Source organism: Schistocerca serialis, chromosome 4 (genome assembly GCF_023864345.2).
Source record: "Schistocerca serialis cubense isolate TAMUIC-IGC-003099 chromosome 4, iqSchSeri2.2, whole genome shotgun sequence".
NCBI classification, from domain to species: Eukaryota; Metazoa; Arthropoda; class Insecta; order Orthoptera; family Acrididae; genus Schistocerca; species Schistocerca serialis.
The window spans coordinates 88070201-88087996 of NC_064641.1; the positions used below are offsets into that span (position 1 = coordinate 88070201).

Sequence of the window (17796 nt, forward strand, 5' to 3'; positions counted from 1 at the left end):
CTTATAGGTACACTTTTCTTCATAGCTAGGAGAGATTCTTCGATGAATTTTGCACAGCATACAAACCATAGTTACAGGTGTATGAAACTCTAAAATTTTCCAAATCTATTAAAAACTGTGGTAAAAATTGAGATAATTGACTATAAAATTTGAGTTTGTTCTAAACATGAAGTTTAAAATGTAACAGCTTATTCATTTTTTCATAAATTAAATAAATTCTAGAGTTTCATACACCTGTAAGTATGGTTTGTATGCTGTGCAAATTTCATCGAAGAGTTCTCCTACTTATGAAGAAAAGTGTACCTATAGCAACAAATTCTGCCACCAGTAACTGTAAAAATGATGAAATTTCACATCTAAAAAAAATTTATTTTGTCATGTTTGTGAACTTCCACTGCTATGAGTGTGAATCCTGAAGCCTTCCTGGTCATGCTGACAAAGTTTTATAAATTTGTTGGTAAAAGTATAGACAGTTGAAATTAAAATGTCCTGTGCTGCCTCTCCTGCTCCAAGTCGTCCCATTTGACGTCCTACCTCCTTAAGATGTTGGTGTTACAGCTTCACAGTCGAGTTATACAGTGCTTTATGTTACTTACGGAGTTGTTCCGCTACAAGCTTTGGCTCGAGAGATCGGCGGACATCAAAGGGCACGGAGTCACAGTGCAGGGCTACGCCTGCGGTGTGGGCGTTCCTGGCCGCCGGCCGGTCGCCCTTGCAGTGTGGTCACGTGCCCCGCGGCAGATGACAAAGGACACCCCCTCCCCCTGTGTGGACACCCCTCTGTCTGGTCGCTTGGTGGGGCGTCGCTCGCAGCCTCTAGCCTGCGCTGCTTCCTGTACGTAGCTCGTCCTCTAGGTGGGCGTGTACCTGCGGCCGCCAGCAACGTCTAGGAAGACATTCCGGGCCCGGACTGCCTGTCTGCCAAGCCGCTATATAAAGAGCCCCGCGTCAGCCGGACTGCACAGTTCGTCAGCAGCCGAACACCAAAACACTCACACACACACTGACATGAAGCTCTTGGTAAGTACGGCGGTCGTCGGCTAACGCCGGAGAATTTTCTCACGCAACCTTTCTGATTGTGGAGTCATGCCACCTCACTTCAGCGACAATAGAAATTTTTAATTAATTTTTCCCTGCTGGCGGAATTATGTAACCTGAGAAACAATGGAGTTTCACCGCTGCTAATTCTACGGCTAACATATAAGATTGCGTGGAACCTGTTTATTTTTTAATAAGCTTCGTGCTTAGTCCCTCTCTGACAGTGCGTTTGAATGCCAGATTGAAATCTCCCACTTTTGAGCTTCGGTTCGGGATAGGCTATACAGCTGTCCCTTAATGCTTACTTCCTCTCTGGCGACATTTATTGATGTAGAAAATGTCGAGTTGCACCTTGGTACCGAGCCCACGTTAAACTGTACGTCACTATACAACTGCTTGGATGAATGGGTTTATGGGTCGGAGTAACTCAAGGGCATACCATCTCCCTAAAAGAGCACTTTGACGATCAAACCAACTTTTCGGATTGAAAAAATGGTTCAAATTGCTCTGAGCGCTATGGGACTTAACATCTGAGGTCATCAGTCCCCTACAACTTAGAACTACTTAAATGTAACTAACTTAAGGACATCACACACATCCATGCTCGACGCAGGATTCGAATCTGCGACCGTAGCAACATCACGGTTCCGGACTGAAACGCCTAGAACCACTCGGCCACCGCGTCCGGCTTTCGGATTGAAGACAAAGTTATCTTGATACGCTTTATAAGTGCTACTTTGCTTCAAGTCCTTTCCATAGGTGCATGCGCCAGCATAGAGAACACTCTGTGCGTATGACGATGGTCTTCGCCGCACGAGCTGTTGTTGTCAGTATTAAACCGTTCGTTTATATCGTTCACGACTACACAGTTTCGGTTGTGCAGCCATCTCAAGTGCACACTACAATCTGTTAAAAGCACGTCCTTGGATTCTTGTCTACATCACAGAATTTTACGCTGAACGTAACGCAAATATGGGCGTTGAACAGGCTATACTCTATATTTCACGTTGGCTACACAACCGAAACTATGTAGTAGTGATCAAAATAAAATATAAAATTGGTTTAATCTTAACAGTAACAGTAGGTGCGGCAAACTGATATCCTTAAAACAAATTGTCATAGCTGTGTACCTGAGCAAGCAGTAAAGGAAACGAAAGAAAAATTCGGATTAGGAATTAAAATCCGTGGGGAAGAAATAAAAACCTTGAGGTTCGCCGATGACATTGTAATTCTATGAGAGACAGCAAGGGACCTGGAGAGCAGTTGAACGGAATGGACAGTGTCTTGAAGGGAGGATATAAGATGAACATCAAGAAAATGAAAACGAGGATAATGGAATGTAGTCGAATTAAATCGGATGACGCTGAGGGAATTAGGTTAGGAAATGAGACACTTAAAGTAGTAAATGAGTTTTGCTATTTGGGGAGCAAAATAACTGATGATGGTCTAAGTAGAGAGGATATAAAATGTAGACTGGAAATGGCAAGGAAAGCGTTTCTGAAGAAGAGAAAGTTGTTAATATCGAGTAAGATTTAAATTTCAGGAAGTCGTTTCTGAAAGTATTTGTATGGATTGTAGCCATGTATGGAAGTGAAACATGGCCGATAAATAGTTTGGACAAGAAGAGAATAGAAGCTTTGCAGATGTGGTGCTACAGAAGAATGCTGAATAGTAGATGGGTAGATCAGATAACTAATGAGGAGGTACTGAATAGAATTGGATAGAAAAGAAATTTGTGGCACAAGGGATCAGTTGGTAGGACACATTCTGAGGCAGCAAGGGATCACCAATCTAGTATTGGAGGGCAGCGTGGAGGGTGAAAATCGTAGGGGGAGACCAAGAGATGAATACACTGATTCAGGAGGATGTAGGCTGCAGTAGGTACTGGGAGATGAAGAAGCTTGCACAGGATAGAGTAGCATGGAGAGCTGCATAAAATCAGTCTCTGGACTGAAGACCACAACAACAACAACTACATCTGTATACCCCACTGCAACTACATCATTATGTATAGTATAGTAAACTTGGTGATAATAAACCAAGTAAGACAGTCTGAATGTTGTCCCACTAGGAGTTTTCCAATAAGGCCACTTTAACTTTAGGCAAGACAATTTCGTAGTGTTAATAAGACACGAGAGGAATTATTAGGAAGCATAAAAATGAAAACGTAAATCAGTTGTACATCACGATATAGGCAGCAGTGAATTTTTACTCCAAGTCTCTGAGCACAGCTACGATAATTTAAGGATATCAGTTTCCCGCGCCTGCTGCTACTGTTATGGCACTTGTGACAACATCATAATGGCAGGAAAAGAAGATCCACCGATATCATAGCCTGAAATCTCTACTGGTTTCATAACAGAGACTAATAAGTTTTCGTTAAACTTCGCTACATAAGGAAATTAACTTAACTCGTCAGAACATTATTTACATGAAATGAGTGACCCGAACGCTCCGACGAATACTATTACAGTTTAGTATGGAACTTTGCATCAGTTTCTGATGATTTTTAACTTGTCGCATGTTAAATAGAAGTGAATCAGGTACCTATAAATAGGACACCGGATTTTATCGGTGATACTATGAGCTATCAGAAAATTTGCTGTTCTTATTCTTGTGGCCATACAACACTGCACGTATGTTAACAACAATATGTCTTCATCCTGGCCAGTAATTGTCAATTCTTCACTATATTCTAACCTGCTTATTTTTAGTGCTCGCCGTTACATCACTTATCTGTTGCTTTCAAGTTAGTCCTCTGTGAACCCCCTATTAGCTCCAGATCTAGCAGCCTTGTTATTGTTTCTCCAATAGTCATCTCTATGGCACATTCCAACCACGCTATTCACGTGCTCCGTACCATATACATGATTCCAGTTACTTAGTATATCACATGGTAGCGGATAGCATTTGTTCTAATTCCCCATGAGCCGTTTCTCTGAATGTCTACACATATTTTCGCTGGTGTCTGGTCTCAGGCTTGGTTCATCGTTATTAGTTATCAGCTATGCCTCACATAACTTTGTGGGAAAAATCACCCTCAGAACATTATGTACTGCCATTTTATTGGACTGTTTTAACTACTTTTCCAAATAATTCACGCCAGTTCTTGTTTACGAAGTTGTCACGGTGCTACACTTAAATTAAGTGGTACCACACTTTCCGACCTTTTCAGAGGTCGATGTATGTCAGTAATACAGTTTCGGTTAGTGCGTGTCACTTTCAGCTATCACTTTGCCTCAAAATCATATTCTTTGTTATTGAACTTGGTCATATGGTCTCCGTCACAAAGCTCTGGGAAACTAAATATTTGCCGGCCGGGGTGGCCGAGCGGTTCTAGGTGCTACAGTCTGGAACCGCGCGACCGCTACGGTTGCAGGTTGGAATCCTGCCTCGGGCATGGATGTGTGTGATGTCCTTAGGTTCGTTAGGTTTAAGTAGTTCTACGTTCTAGGGGACTGATGACCTCGCCAGTTAAGTCCCATAGTGCTCAGAGCCATTTGAATTTGAACTAAATATTTCACCAATAATATCCCCATTTGAGTTCCTGGATAATTAAATGAATTACAGCATTCAAATGCTAAATTAACAGTTGCAGATAGTTAAGAGTGGTATAATTACAGATATTGGATGGTTTTCCCAAATTTTAACTCTATTCCTTTTCCAGAAACAGTTTCTAGGGTTTCTTGTTGCCCCAATACCACAGTGTGTCCGCGTGCCCACTTGCGAACTGACCGAGAAAATCCATTGCATTGACAAGCCCCGAAACCTTCATTAGTGTATCAATTTTATATGAGGATAAACTTGAGTTCATTTTCTAAAAAACTGTAATTTTTAGTTCCTTCAACGCATTCTCGAGTAGTTACATTTTCCTGTCGATCCATCAAATACAGCGCAGCGGTGGCAGTTTCTGGTTCTTTCACGAGCTGCAATTTCCACTCTTTTCTCACAAGGCATGAATGGAGGCTTGAGCACTTGATTTTCTTGTGCTTCTGGTAATTTCTACAAATATTTGCCATTACTGAGCTTAACGGCGAAATTAAGGGAGCTCAATTGCCCAGAAATAGCGTTCTCGGTTTCTTTCGGGCAGACATAACATCGCACTGGCCGCTGACGGCAGCAAAAAGCTCGGCCACTCATGCGGTTTATGGCGAGGCAGCAGTTCCGCGGTAACCTTTAGAGAAACGGTTCCGCTTCGGTAGCCACTCCCAGTGCGGAATGCGGTAATCGGCAAGAACAATGCAATAGCCGGTGCCGTGCCAACCAGACAGCCTCGTTCTCGGCTCACCGAAACCGTATAGGTAGCTGACGCAGGTGTCTCCCCCGTAGGGTGGAAGACGCGCCCCTCAGGGCGTTTCCTGCTGGAGTCCAAAGCCAAGAAACTGCATCATAGCGTAACAGCGACTGAGCGGTAATGCCTTGTTTGCCCTTGAGATGACGTCAGAAGTCTGTGCTGACATGTTAGCTCCGTGCGAGTATCGGCGAACCGGTTCCTGTTATGTGTATGGTATGTAGATACTTCCAATGCATTTCAGTTTCATTTGCTTGTCCTTTGCTGCTTTGTTTCCTAGATACAAATCTGTCAGATAACGTTGGTTAACTGCTGCGTACATCATATAAGTGTGTGCGTTAGGAGGAAGATTCTGCTCGGCAGAAAATAACGGGCTTCAAACACCATGCCTAACATTAAATAAAGCTTGTGTCAGTTTTATACCTTCTGAGGCAACAGAACCCAATAAACACACTGGCTGTGCTATTTTTGTGATCGCTTACTTCCCTAAAGTTCCTTGTTTGAATTTCTTGTGACGCTCGTCCTGATTCGTAAATCAGTCGGCTACATTCGAAATGTCACTAAACGTTACTATAGAACTTGTAAAAGCCAAAGACCTGCTTGAAGGGCGTTTGGGAAGGTCTCATCCGGTAACAAAGGAATCGTCAGGAGTGCGTGAGGCTTATGTGGTTGTTCTCGATATACTTAAGCGGTCTCATGGACAGGGTGAACAGCAATCTGTGACCCCTGGCTGATGACACTGTAGTGCACAAAACAATGTCGTCTTGGACTGTAGAAGGATACAAAATGATTTTGTTAAAATCTGAATTTTCTGTGACGCATGCGGCTTGCTCTTACTTTGGAGAAACCTAAGTTAAGAAACAGAAAAAACAATCCTATATTTGAAGTAATTTATTACTGGCGTGGCGATAGACCCATTGATTAAATACACTCCTGGAAATGGGAAAAAGAGCACATTGACACCGGTGTGTCAGACCCACCATACTTGCTCCGGACACTGCGAGAGGGCTGTACAAGCAATGATCACACGCACGGCACAGCGGACACACCAGGAACCGCGGTGTTGGCCGTCGAATGGCGCTAGCTGCGCAGCATTTGTGCACCGCCGCCGTCAGTGTCAGCCAGTTTGCCGTGGCATACGGAGCTCCATCGCAGTCTTTAACACTGGTAGCATGCCGCGACAGCGTGGACGTGAACCGTATGTGCAGTTGACGGACTTTGAGCGAGGGCGTATAGTGGGCATGCGGGAGGCCGGGTGGACGTACCGCCGAATTGCTCAACACGTGGGGCGTGAGGTCTCCACAGTACATCGATGTTGTCGCCAGTGGTCGGCGGAAGGTGCACGTGCCCGTCGACCTGGGACCGGACCGCAGCGACGCACGGATGCACGCCAAGACCGTAGGATCCTACGCAGTGCCGTAGGGGACCGCACCGCCACTTCCCAGCAAATTAGGGACACTGTTGCTCCTGGGGTATCGGCGAGGACCATTCGCAACCGTCTCCATGAAGCTGGGCTACGGTCCCGCACACCGTTAGGCCGTCTTCCGCTCACGCCCCAACATCGTGCAGCCCGCCTCCAGTGGTGTCGCGACAGGCGTGAATGGAGGGACGAATGGAGACGTGTCGTCTTCAGCGATGAGAGTCGCTTCTGCCTTGGTGCCAATGATGGTCGTATGCATGTTTGGCGCCGTGCAGGTGAGCGCCACAATCAGGACTGCGTACGACCGAGGCACACAGGGCCAACACCCGGCATCCTGGTGTGGGGAGCGATCTCCTACACTGGCCGTACACCACTGGTGATCGTCGAGGGGACACTGAATAGTGCACGGTACATCCAAACCGTCATCGAACCCATCGTTCTACCATTCCTAGACCGGCAAGGGAACTTGCTGTTCCAACAGGACAATGCACGTCCGCATGTATCCCGTGCCACCCAACGTGCTCTAGAAGGTGTAAGTCAACTACCCTGGCCAGCAAGATCTCCGGATCTGTCCCCCATTGAGCATGTTTGGGACTGGATGAAGCGTCGTCTCACGCGGTCTGCACGTCCAGCACGAACGCTGGTCCAACTGAGGCGCCAGGTGGAAATGGCATGGCAAGCCGTTCCACAGGACTACATCCAGCATCTCTACGATCGTCTCCATGGGAGAATAGCAGCCTGCATTGCTGCGAAAGGTGGATATACACTGTACTAGTGCCGACATTGTGCATGCTCTGTTGCCTGTGTCTATGTGCCTGTGGTTCTGTCAGTGTGATCATGTGATGTATCTGACCCCAGGAATGTGTCAATAAAGTTTCCCCTTCCTGGGACAATGAATTCACGGTGTTCTTATTTCAATTTCCAGGAGTGTACCTAGGGGAAAAACTGCTAAGTGATGTGAAACAGGAGAGGCACGTAAGATCGGCTACAGGGGGAGGGGGAGGGGGGGCGAATGGTCGACTTTGGATTACTATGAAAATTTTACAAAAGTGTGGCTCACCTACATAGGAGATTGCGCACAAGACAACTTGTGCGACCCATTGTTAAGTAGTGCTCGAGTGTTTGGAATCCACATCAGATCGGGTTAAAGGAAGACAGCCAAGAAATTCAGAGGCGCTGCTAGACATGTTCTAGCTTCAATCAACACGGAAGTACAACGGAAATGCTACTTGAACACAAATGCGAATCCCTGGAGGGAAAACGTTCTTTTTGCGAAACTCTATTGAAAACTTTTAAGACAATCGGTATCTGGGACAGACTGCAGAAAAATTTTATTGTTGCCAACGTACATCTCGCGTCAGGAACGCTCGGAAACACGTAGACAGTCGTTTCCCTCTCGTTTGATCTGCGAGTGGAAAAAGCAAGGGTAGCCTCCGTCAAGCACCGTATGAGAGGTGGCAGAGCGTAGGCAATCAGCTACGTGCATAATTAATGCGTGTTGCCTATAGTCCAGTCATCTACTCAGAGTGAAGGGGGTTGGGGCGAGCAAAATTAAGATTTCCTGATTTGCTTATAAAATATCTGTCTTCGCTTAGATACACTGATTCTTGTGGATTCCCTGTTGAAAATCAATTTGCTTGGGCAGGTAGTATGCAGGACAACCGGTCAGCAGACCCCCTCGCCATGGGATGACACCAAGCCGGTACTTTGTGTCTCGTGCTGCGATCATCGGCTAACTCCTGAAACATGGACCGTGATTGACTGCTTCAAGGTCACTATAGCAGTGCCATGTTTGACTGCTATGGTTGCGAGGTTTTTGTCACACAGTGTACATCTATTTCTACAGCTCAGTCGACATCCATAGTGCGCAAACTAATGTGAAGTTCACGGCAAAAGGTACCTCTCACTGTACTTGTGTTAAGGTATGGAGTGTGAGTAAAACACTTCTAAAATGCCGAAGTGCAAGAGTAATTAGATTACTTTTGTCTTTGCGATCTCAAGAGCTGTAGGTAGCTGCAGTATTTTCCTAGATTTCGCGCTTAATATTGCTGCTGGAAACTTGCTAAGTAGCCTATAAATAATATATAGTTTTTGTGTAACTTCCCAGGATCTTCTCGATGAAAGCACTTTGTGTGGACATTAATGTCGTGAGAACTGTAAGTAATGAAGCTTAAACAGGGACACATTTGAGTCTTTTTTGGACATGAAGCTGTCTGGGAATAGAGGTATACATATCATCATAATTGCTTCATGATGGATAACATTAGGTATAATAATCTTTGCTAATTAATTTCCCTGCTTCACCTAAATTACTAACTTTGTTGTTGCCCGATTAAGCGAACATATGCTGCCTGAGAAACATTATTAATCTGCTTTCTAACCGACTTTGCAAGTGGTGGTATTGTTAGAAGCTAACCATTGAAAATAAAACAACTTTGATTTTCACTGTGGTTTCCAATTCGCTTCCTATCGTTCCTTACTTTCCGAATAGTCCTCATATATCGTAATGGCTATTGTCGCCGCGGTGCCTGTTAGTTCAGATATGCTCTCATGTCTGTAGCATCATTTCACCGTTCTGCTTAACGGCACAGGCACTGCAATGTCGTTTATAAGTTCCGGGTGGCTCGTGTGGCCGGGAAGGATCAGCGAACGTTTTGACTCAACAGAAGTTGAAACTTCCTGGGAGATTAAAATTGTGTGCCAGACCGAGACTCGAACTCAGGACCGTTGCCTTTCGCGGGCAAGTGCTCTACCAACTGAGCTACCCAAGCACGACTCACTCTCCGTCCTCACAGCTTTACTTCTGCCAGCATCTCGTCTCCTACCTTCCAACCTTTACAGAAGCTCTCCTGCGAACCTTGCAGGACTAGCACTCCTGAAAGAAAGGATATTGCGGAGACGGCTTAGCCACAGCCTGGGGGATGTTTCCAGAATGAGATTTTCACTCTGCAGCGGAGTGTGCGCTGATATGAAACTTCCTGGCAGATTAAAACTATGTGCCGGACTGAGACTCGAACACTTGCCCGTGAAAGGCAAAGGTCCCGAGTTCGAGTCTCGGTTCGGCACACAGTTTTAATCTGCCAGGAAGTTTCATATCAGTGCACACTCCGCTGCAGAGTGAAAATCTCATTCTCAACAGAAGTTCTTCCTCATGAAGTGACGTACTGCTCGTCTTTGAACACCCTGCGTGCAGACTGTGGACAGTGACTGAGACGGCTGGTTGCAGGTGGTGCTGGTGAGCGTGGTGTGCGCCGTGAGCGCGCGGCCCGGCTACTTGGCGGGCGCCGGCCTGCTGGGTCTGGGGCTGCCCGTGCCGGCGGCCAACGTCGTGCTGGGGGCGGGCGGCGTGCCGCTGGACACCCCCGAGGTGGTGGCGGCCAGGATCACTCACGCCGCCCAGGTGGCCGGCGCACAGGTCGGCATCCCGCCCGCCGCCGTCATCCCGGGGGACACGCCCGCCGTCGCCGCCGCCAGGGTGAGTTGCTACCCTACGTCACGCTCCTACCTGTTACGCGGCCACACGACACCTGTTCCCGTGCAGGCTCCCCAACTTGCCGCTATATTCCAGTTACCTCCTTTGTCACTCATCAGTTTTCTTACACTACTGGCCATTAAAATTGCTACACCAAGAAGATGACGTGCTACAGACAGGACAGGAAGAAGATGCTGTGATATGCAAATGATTAGCTTTTCAGAGCATTCACACAACGTTGGCGCCGGTGGCGACACCTACAACGTGCTGACACGAGGAATGTTCCCAACCGATTTCTCGTACACAAACAGCAGTTAACCGGCGTTGCCTGGTGAAACGTTGTTGTGATGCCTCGTGTAAGGAGGAGAAATCCAATGACTGTTAGCAGAATATGGAATCGGTGGGTTCAGAAGGGTAATACGGAACGCGGTGCTGGATCCCAATTGCCTCGTATCAGTAGCAGTCGAGATGACAGGCATCTTATCCGCATGGCTGTAACGGATCGTGTAGCCACGTCTCGACCACTGACGCAACAGATGGGGGTGTTTGTAAGACAACCATCTGGACGAACATTTCGACGACGTTTGCAGCTGCACGGACTATCAGCTCGGAGACCATGGCTGCGGTTGCCCTTGACGCTTCACCACAGACAGGAGCGCCTGCGATTGTGTACTCAACGACGAACCTGGGTGCACGAACGGCAAAACGTATTTTTTTCGGATGAATCCAGGATCTTTTTACAGCATCATGATGGTCGCATCCGTGTTTGGCGACATCACGGTGAACGCACATTGGAAGCATGTACTCGTCATCGCCATACTGGCGTATCACCCGGCGTGATGGTATGGGGTGCCATTGGTTACACGTCTCGGTCACCTCTTGTTCGCATTGACGGCACTTTGAACAGTGGACGTTATATTTCAGATGTGTTACGAGCCGCGGCTCTACCCTCCATTCGATCCCTGCGAAACCCTACATTTCAGCAGGATAATGCACGACCGCATGTTGCAGGTCCTGTACGGGCCTTTATGGATACAGAAAATGTTCGACTGTTTCCCTGGCGAGCACATTCTCCAGATCTCTCACCAACTGGAAACGTGTGGTCTATGGTGGTCGAGCAACTGGCACGTCATAATACTCTTGATGAACTGTGGTATCGTGTTGAAGCTGCATGGGCAGCTGTACCTGTACACGCCATCCAAGCTCTGTTTGACTCAATGCCCAGCCGTATCACGGCCGTTATTACGGCCAGAGGTGTTTGTTCTGGGTACTGATTTCTCAGAATCTATGCACCAAAATTGCGTTAAAATGTAATCACATGTCAGATCTAGTATAATACATTTGTCCAATGAACACCCGTTTATCATCTGCATTTCTTCTTGGTGTAGCAATTTTATTGGCGAGTAGTGTATTACGATCTTTTACCTTGGAAACCTTATAACACCAAAATTTAGCAGAAGAATTGAAAAACTGGTGGACACCGACCTTGTGGAAGATTATTCAGGATTCCGGAGAAATGTAGGAACACACGAGGCAATACTGACCCAACGATTTATCTTAGAAGGCAGATTAAGGATAGAAATCCGTAGGTTTATAGTTTTTCTAGACTGGGAGGAAGCTTTTGACAATGATGACTGCAATACACTCTTTGAAATTCTGCAGGTTACAGGGGTAAATACAGGAAGCAAAAGGTTATATACAACTAGTACAGAAACCAGACGGCAGTTATGAGTTTAGAGGGGTGTGACAGTGAAGCCGTGGTTGAGAAGTGTGAGGCAGGTTTGTAGCCCATCCCAGTCTGCACATTGAGCAAGCAGTAAACGAAACCCAAGGAAAATTTGGAGAAAGAATTAAAGTTCTGGGAGAAGATATACAAACTTTCAGGTTTGCCGATGACATCGTAATTATGTCAGAGACAGTGAAGCACTTGGAAGAGCAACTGAACGGGATATACAGTGTATTGAAAGGAGAATATGAGATGAACATCAACAAAAGAAAAGCAGGGAAAATGAAACGTAGTCGAATTAAATCAGGTAATGCTGAGGGAATTAGATAAGGAAACTAGAGAACCAAAAGCAGTACATTAGTGTCACTGTCTGGGAAGTAAAATAACTGCTGATTGCCGGAGTGGAGAAGATGTAAAATGTAGACTAGCAATGACTAAAACGTTTTTGAAGGAGAGACAGTAATTAACATCGAATGTAAACTTAATGGTATGGAAGTCTTTTCTGGAGGTATTTGTGTGGATTGTAGCCTTGTACGCAAGTGGGAAATGAACGCTAAACATATCAAGGAAAAAGAGAGCTGAAGCATTTGAAATGTGGTGCTACAGACGAATGTGAAGAGTATATGGAGAGATCAAGCAACCAATGAAAAGATACGGAATAGAATTTGGGAAGAAAGAAGTTTCAGGCATAATTTGACTAAAAGACACCAGGTGATCGCCAGTTTAGTTTTGTAGGGAAGTGTGGGGGATAAAAGTAGTAGACCGTGGCCAAAAGGTGCATAAGTAAGTAGGATGTTAAAAGGACGTAGGTTGCAGTAGTTATTCGAAGAGGCTTGCACAGTATAGAGTATCGTGAAAAGCAGCAGAAAACCTGTATTGGTAGTGAAAACCACAACATCCTCCCCTTCGTCTGTAGTCGGAGCATCCGCGGCGTAAAGAGTCCCAAAAGTGGTCAGACTCCACAGGCTCTTAGCAGTCTGTGGCGTGCGAGACAAGTTCGTGGAATGAACATTAGAAATAAGAATAATCTTCAGAAGTACTTAAAGTCACTTAACTAAGGTCCAGATAAGCGTCTAGTACTCAGGAACACATATTTTCGATAACATGCCGACAGCCATAAAACGTTTAACTACTGATAGATTTCAATTTAAGAGAAGCATAATTTTTTCCTGGTGATCAACACCTTCTACTTCACTAAAGAGTTTCTTGCAAGAACCAAATAATGTGTATATAGTATAAACAATAACAAATAATGTATTACTGTACACAAAATTTGACTAAGGAACACCTTCAGAGCAGTAATGTGATCAATATGCATAAATGTTGTAAATTGATTTTCCCTTTGTTGATGCATGGCTACAACAGTCTAGCAACTACGATATGCGCCCCACTAAATTGTGCATTTATTTGATTTGGGACAAGTTTGTTGTTATATTTCAAATGCAAATGTGTTTGAAATTTTTTGGAGTTATCTCACACCCATCAGGACTGTTTCACTTAGGATCTATAACAGATAAATTAATATAACTCTTTTTTTGTAAACATATATTGCGTGTTCTTGTTTTGTAACATGTTCTACATCCTTGAGGGTCTATAGAGCTAGTGAAGAAAACTGCATCTAATATAAACCTAATGCTCCGCTAATTTATAGGGTGCTTGCAAATAAATTCATCAAATGTCATAATACTATATTTTCTACGCGAGTGAAGATGGAAACTTGGGATGAATTTTAAAGTGTATTTATTTTAAAAAGAACCATCAAATGGAAAAGTGTGTTTCTTCTTCATGTGAGTACATACGATGTACTTGTTACAATTATGTGCAGAGTTAAGATTTTCATTTGCCTTTCACAAATATTGTGTATCCCCTCCACCAGAGGCAAGACGAACATTCTTCTTGTCAATGTTTCCCACACGATCCCCTTGTAGCCGAGTCTCCCGAGAAGTTCCTTCTTAACAGTCCACAAAGTTTTCGATATCCTTGTGTAGCATCACATCTCAAAAATCAGTGTCGATGGGAGTCCCTAGTCTCCCTGTGAACAGCAAGGCAGTGTTAAAAGTTATCGCTACTCCAAAATAAGTAATTACTGCACTGTTGCTATCGAACTACTTTCAGAAAGATTCCTAGATCCGACCACTCGGCTGTCTTAAATGCCGCGCGCAGAAGTTCTAGCTAGCTCTTACTGCCGTGAGGCTGGAATTATCAGGATTTCAGCGAGACTGAGAATATCCCAGAACTGTCAGGATTTCCATGAAACTGTGAATTTTCTTCTTAGCACTACAATTTGTTTCCAAATCCATTTCCAAATAGACGAAGAGACATTTCTCTATTACGTTAGCCATCCGTTAACAGTTTAGATTTCTACGTAGTGTACTAATATATCAGTCAATATACTTCATTTTGATCTTACTTCATGTAAGTTTTAGCTTTCCACTCAAACTTGTTCCTTTGATCTCATCAATTCATTGTTAAAGTTCCTCTTCTGGTGAAATAAAAAGCAAGTGTGGAGCGCCCCAATCTGTAGTTGCTTCAGATGGGATTCGTTATGCGTACGAGTTGTGTGTTTTAAAAACATCCTCCAAAGCTGCATATATCGCTTTTGATCGAATGAAGCCACTTTTTTTTGCCTGTCGTTTGCCATTTGGGATATATACTATGCAAGCATGTCCGCGTGTCCATATTGCAAGGCTAGTACATCTGAAAAAAAGATTAACATCACACAGAGAACATAACAGCTGGCAACAGGTTGGTAAACACCTCGTGTTAATTGGGAGTAGATGCCGTTATTTTAAGTTTCTGACAAAAAATAAAGAAGCAAAAAAATACACTGATTTGTTCGGAAGTGAAATTGTTACATAATCTTCTGATTATACGACGTCTTCCATAGTGTATAAACAAAAAAATTGTGAATATGACACTTTCAGGTGTCAGACGATCAATGTGATAGCATAGGAGCCACTTTATTCAGTCTATTGAACATCTAGTCTTGCTTTAACTGTTAAAAAAGCACTATAGAACGAGATAAAAGAAGTAATAGTCTTATTATTCCTTTTTTTTTTTCGTTGCAGGCTACCCATCTAGCTCAGGTAGCTGGTGAGCAGATAGGAATCCCTTCCTCCCTGGTGATCCCTGGTGACACTCCCGCTGTTGCTGCCGCTAAGGTACGTATTATCTCCCTTGCATTTACAGAAATCCAAACACAACAGCTGTACACTCTCAACCATTCATCTTCCGCAAATGTATTTGCTATTACATGTGTGATAAATAGTTCAGACAGAAAGAGAGTAGAGGTTTTTGAAATGCCATGCTAGGGGAGAGTGCTGAAGATGAGATGGGAACTTCGGATATGTAATGAAGAAGTCGTCAAGATCATCATTAGTTCTTACAATTTGCAGCACTTGGCTGGGTCTGTTTGGGACATAAGCTTTTCCATCTTTTCGTGCCTCCCACCACGATCCCTTCTGTACTCGGTTCCGGCCTTCTTCTTTGTTTTCCACACGTTCCATCACAACAGCAATCCATCTGTATCTCCATCTTCCTCTAGGTCCCTTACTTACTATTGTCATTTCATCAGCCTGTATTGGTATCCTGCGAAGTCCCATTCTTTTAACACGACCATACTATCTTGATCTTGTCTCTCCTATGGTCTCCTGCATGGGCTTCACTTCACTGTTTCTCTCACCGCCTCATTCCTTGTTCTATCCATTCTAGCTGGGTCTATCCTGCTTCTTTGAAATTTAAGCTGTTTCCGCCGGCCACTGTGGCCGAATGGTTCTAGGCGCTTCAGTCCGGAACCACGCTGCTGCTACGGTCGCAGGTTCGAATCCTACCTCGGGCATAGATGTGTTTGATGTCCTTAGGTTAGTTAGGTTTAAGTAGTTCTAAGTCAAGGTGACTGATGACCTCAGATGTTACGTCCCATAGTGCTCAGAGCCATTTGAACCATTTTCAGCTGTTCACAGTGATTAAATGATTCGAATTTGAGTCAAGAGAACTCGAATAGACATGTGTGTGATGCATGTGTGTGTTTGTGTGTGTGTGTGTGTGTGTGTGTGTGTGTGTGTGCGTGTGCGTGTGTGTGCACCTTGGTATCGCTCTACAATTTTACACTCTCTCTCTCTCTCTCTCTCTCTCTCTCTCTCTCTCTCTGACACACGTGTGTGTGTATGTGTGTGTGTGTGTGTGTGTGTGTGTGTATGTGTGTGTGTGTGTGTATGTTTGTGTGGGTGGGTGTGGGTTGGTTGGTTGATAGATTTCGGAAAGGGGACCAAACACAGGCGTCACTGGTCGGACCGATTAGGGAAGGATGGGGAAAGAAGTCAGCTGTGTCCTTTCAAAGGAACTATCCCGTCATTTGCCTGAAGCGATTTAGGGAAATAACGGAATGCGTGTGTGTGATAGAGAAAGAGAGGTGGGAGCTTAAAACAGTAGAGGAACACCAAGATTTCACTACAGTAGGTAGGTTCAAATGGATGTCGGCTGCAGTAGCTATGCGGGTATAGACGCTACCACACATAGGATGGTCTAGCATGAAGAGCTATATCAAAACGATATTTGGACAGAAGGTCACAGCGACATGAAATATCAAGTGATACGAGCACTCTCTGGTAGAATCCAGCCCATTTTATCTAAGATGTTCAGAATACATTCCCTGCTTAATAACGTTGCTGAATGAAATGCTAAATCGCCGGCAGGTGTCTCACGCGGCGGCGGTGGCGACGACGGCGGTGCGCGACGCGACGGCGGCGGCGCTGGGCGGCGCCCACCTGCTGGGAGTGGGCGTTCCCGCAGTCGCCGCGGCGCCCGGCGTCCTGGCGCACCTGCACGCCAAGGCCGCGCTGCTGGGCTGAGGGGAGCATCCGCCGCCTTCACACAGACACCACACCTGCTGCCTGCTGTACAAACTGTCTAACTTATGTAACGCTGCAATTATACAATAAATGACCACAATCAGCAAGTACAAAACACGTGTTTTATTTACTGCCAGCTTAGTACCTGGCGTTGTCCAAGAATGTATATATTCCAATATGCTATTAGTTCATCTCTTCCTTCTCCCTCACTCCGTCCATCCCCTCCATCAACCCCTCTCTGTCGACCTTCTCCACCCTATCTCTCTCACCATCACCGCCACCCTCTCTCCTTCTCCACCTGCCTCTCTCTGACATCTCCTCCTCCCTACTCTCCTGCTCATCTCCTCCGCTTTCCTTCATTTCCTTCTCTCCCCTCTCTCTGCCCATCTCCTTCTCTTCCTGTCCATTTCCTCCTCTCTCTCTCTGCCTGTTCATCTTCCCTTCCGATTTCTTTATGCACATTATCACACTCATCCCAACAGAAGGCTGTTGACCCTTACCCCCACAGTATTTCTTTCCGGATTGTAACTAATAAGTGTACCAAATTTGTTTCAAATCATTAAGGGCTTTAGGAGAAGCTTCTTACCAGGGGCTTAGCCAATGTACACACATGTCAAAAATATTTCACATATATTGAACGTTTTCGGAGTAGGTATTAAAATCCGTGGAGAAGAAATAAAAACTTTGAGGTTCGCCGATGACATTGTAATTCTGTCAGAGACAGCAAAGGACGTGGAACGGCATTTCAACGCAATGGATAGCGTCTTGAAATGAGGATATAAGATGTACATCAACAGAAGCAAAACGAGGATAATGGAATGTAGTCGAATTAAGTCGGGTGATGCTGAGGGAATTAGATTAGGAAATGAGACACTTGAAGTAGTAAAGGAGTTTTGCTATTTGGGAGCAAAATAACTGATGATGGTCGAACTAGAGAGGATATAAAATGTAGACTGGCAATGGCAAGGAAAGCGTTTCTGAAGAAGAGAAATTTCTTAA

General features: G+C 45.0%; 1 protein-coding gene across 1 annotated transcript; it reads left to right on the forward strand.

Annotated features, from left to right (window-relative positions):
• Positions 1 to 865: 865 nt before the first annotated feature.
• Positions 866 to 16912, forward strand: LOC126475387 (cuticle protein 18.7-like). The gene is made up of 4 exons (XM_050103212.1): positions 866 to 1020; positions 9976 to 10224; positions 15016 to 15108; positions 16642 to 16912. The coding sequence occupies exons 1-4, from the start codon at positions 1009 to 1011 to the stop codon at positions 16795 to 16797; spliced, it is 510 nt and encodes a 169-aa protein (XP_049959169.1). The 5' UTR covers positions 866 to 1008; the 3' UTR covers positions 16798 to 16912.
• Positions 16913 to 17796: the final 884 nt, after the last annotated feature.

Bases quoted from the DNA above. Each gene is read 5' to 3' on its own strand.
- LOC126475387 (XM_050103212.1), top strand. The intron at 10,225-15,015 runs GTGAGTTGCTAC...TTTTCGTTGCAG, and splicing joins CCGCCGTCGCCGCCGCCAGG to GCTACCCATCTAGCTCAGGT. The intron at 15,109-16,641 runs GTACGTATTATC...AATCGCCGGCAG, and splicing joins CCGCTGTTGCTGCCGCTAAG to GTGTCTCACGCGGCGGCGGT.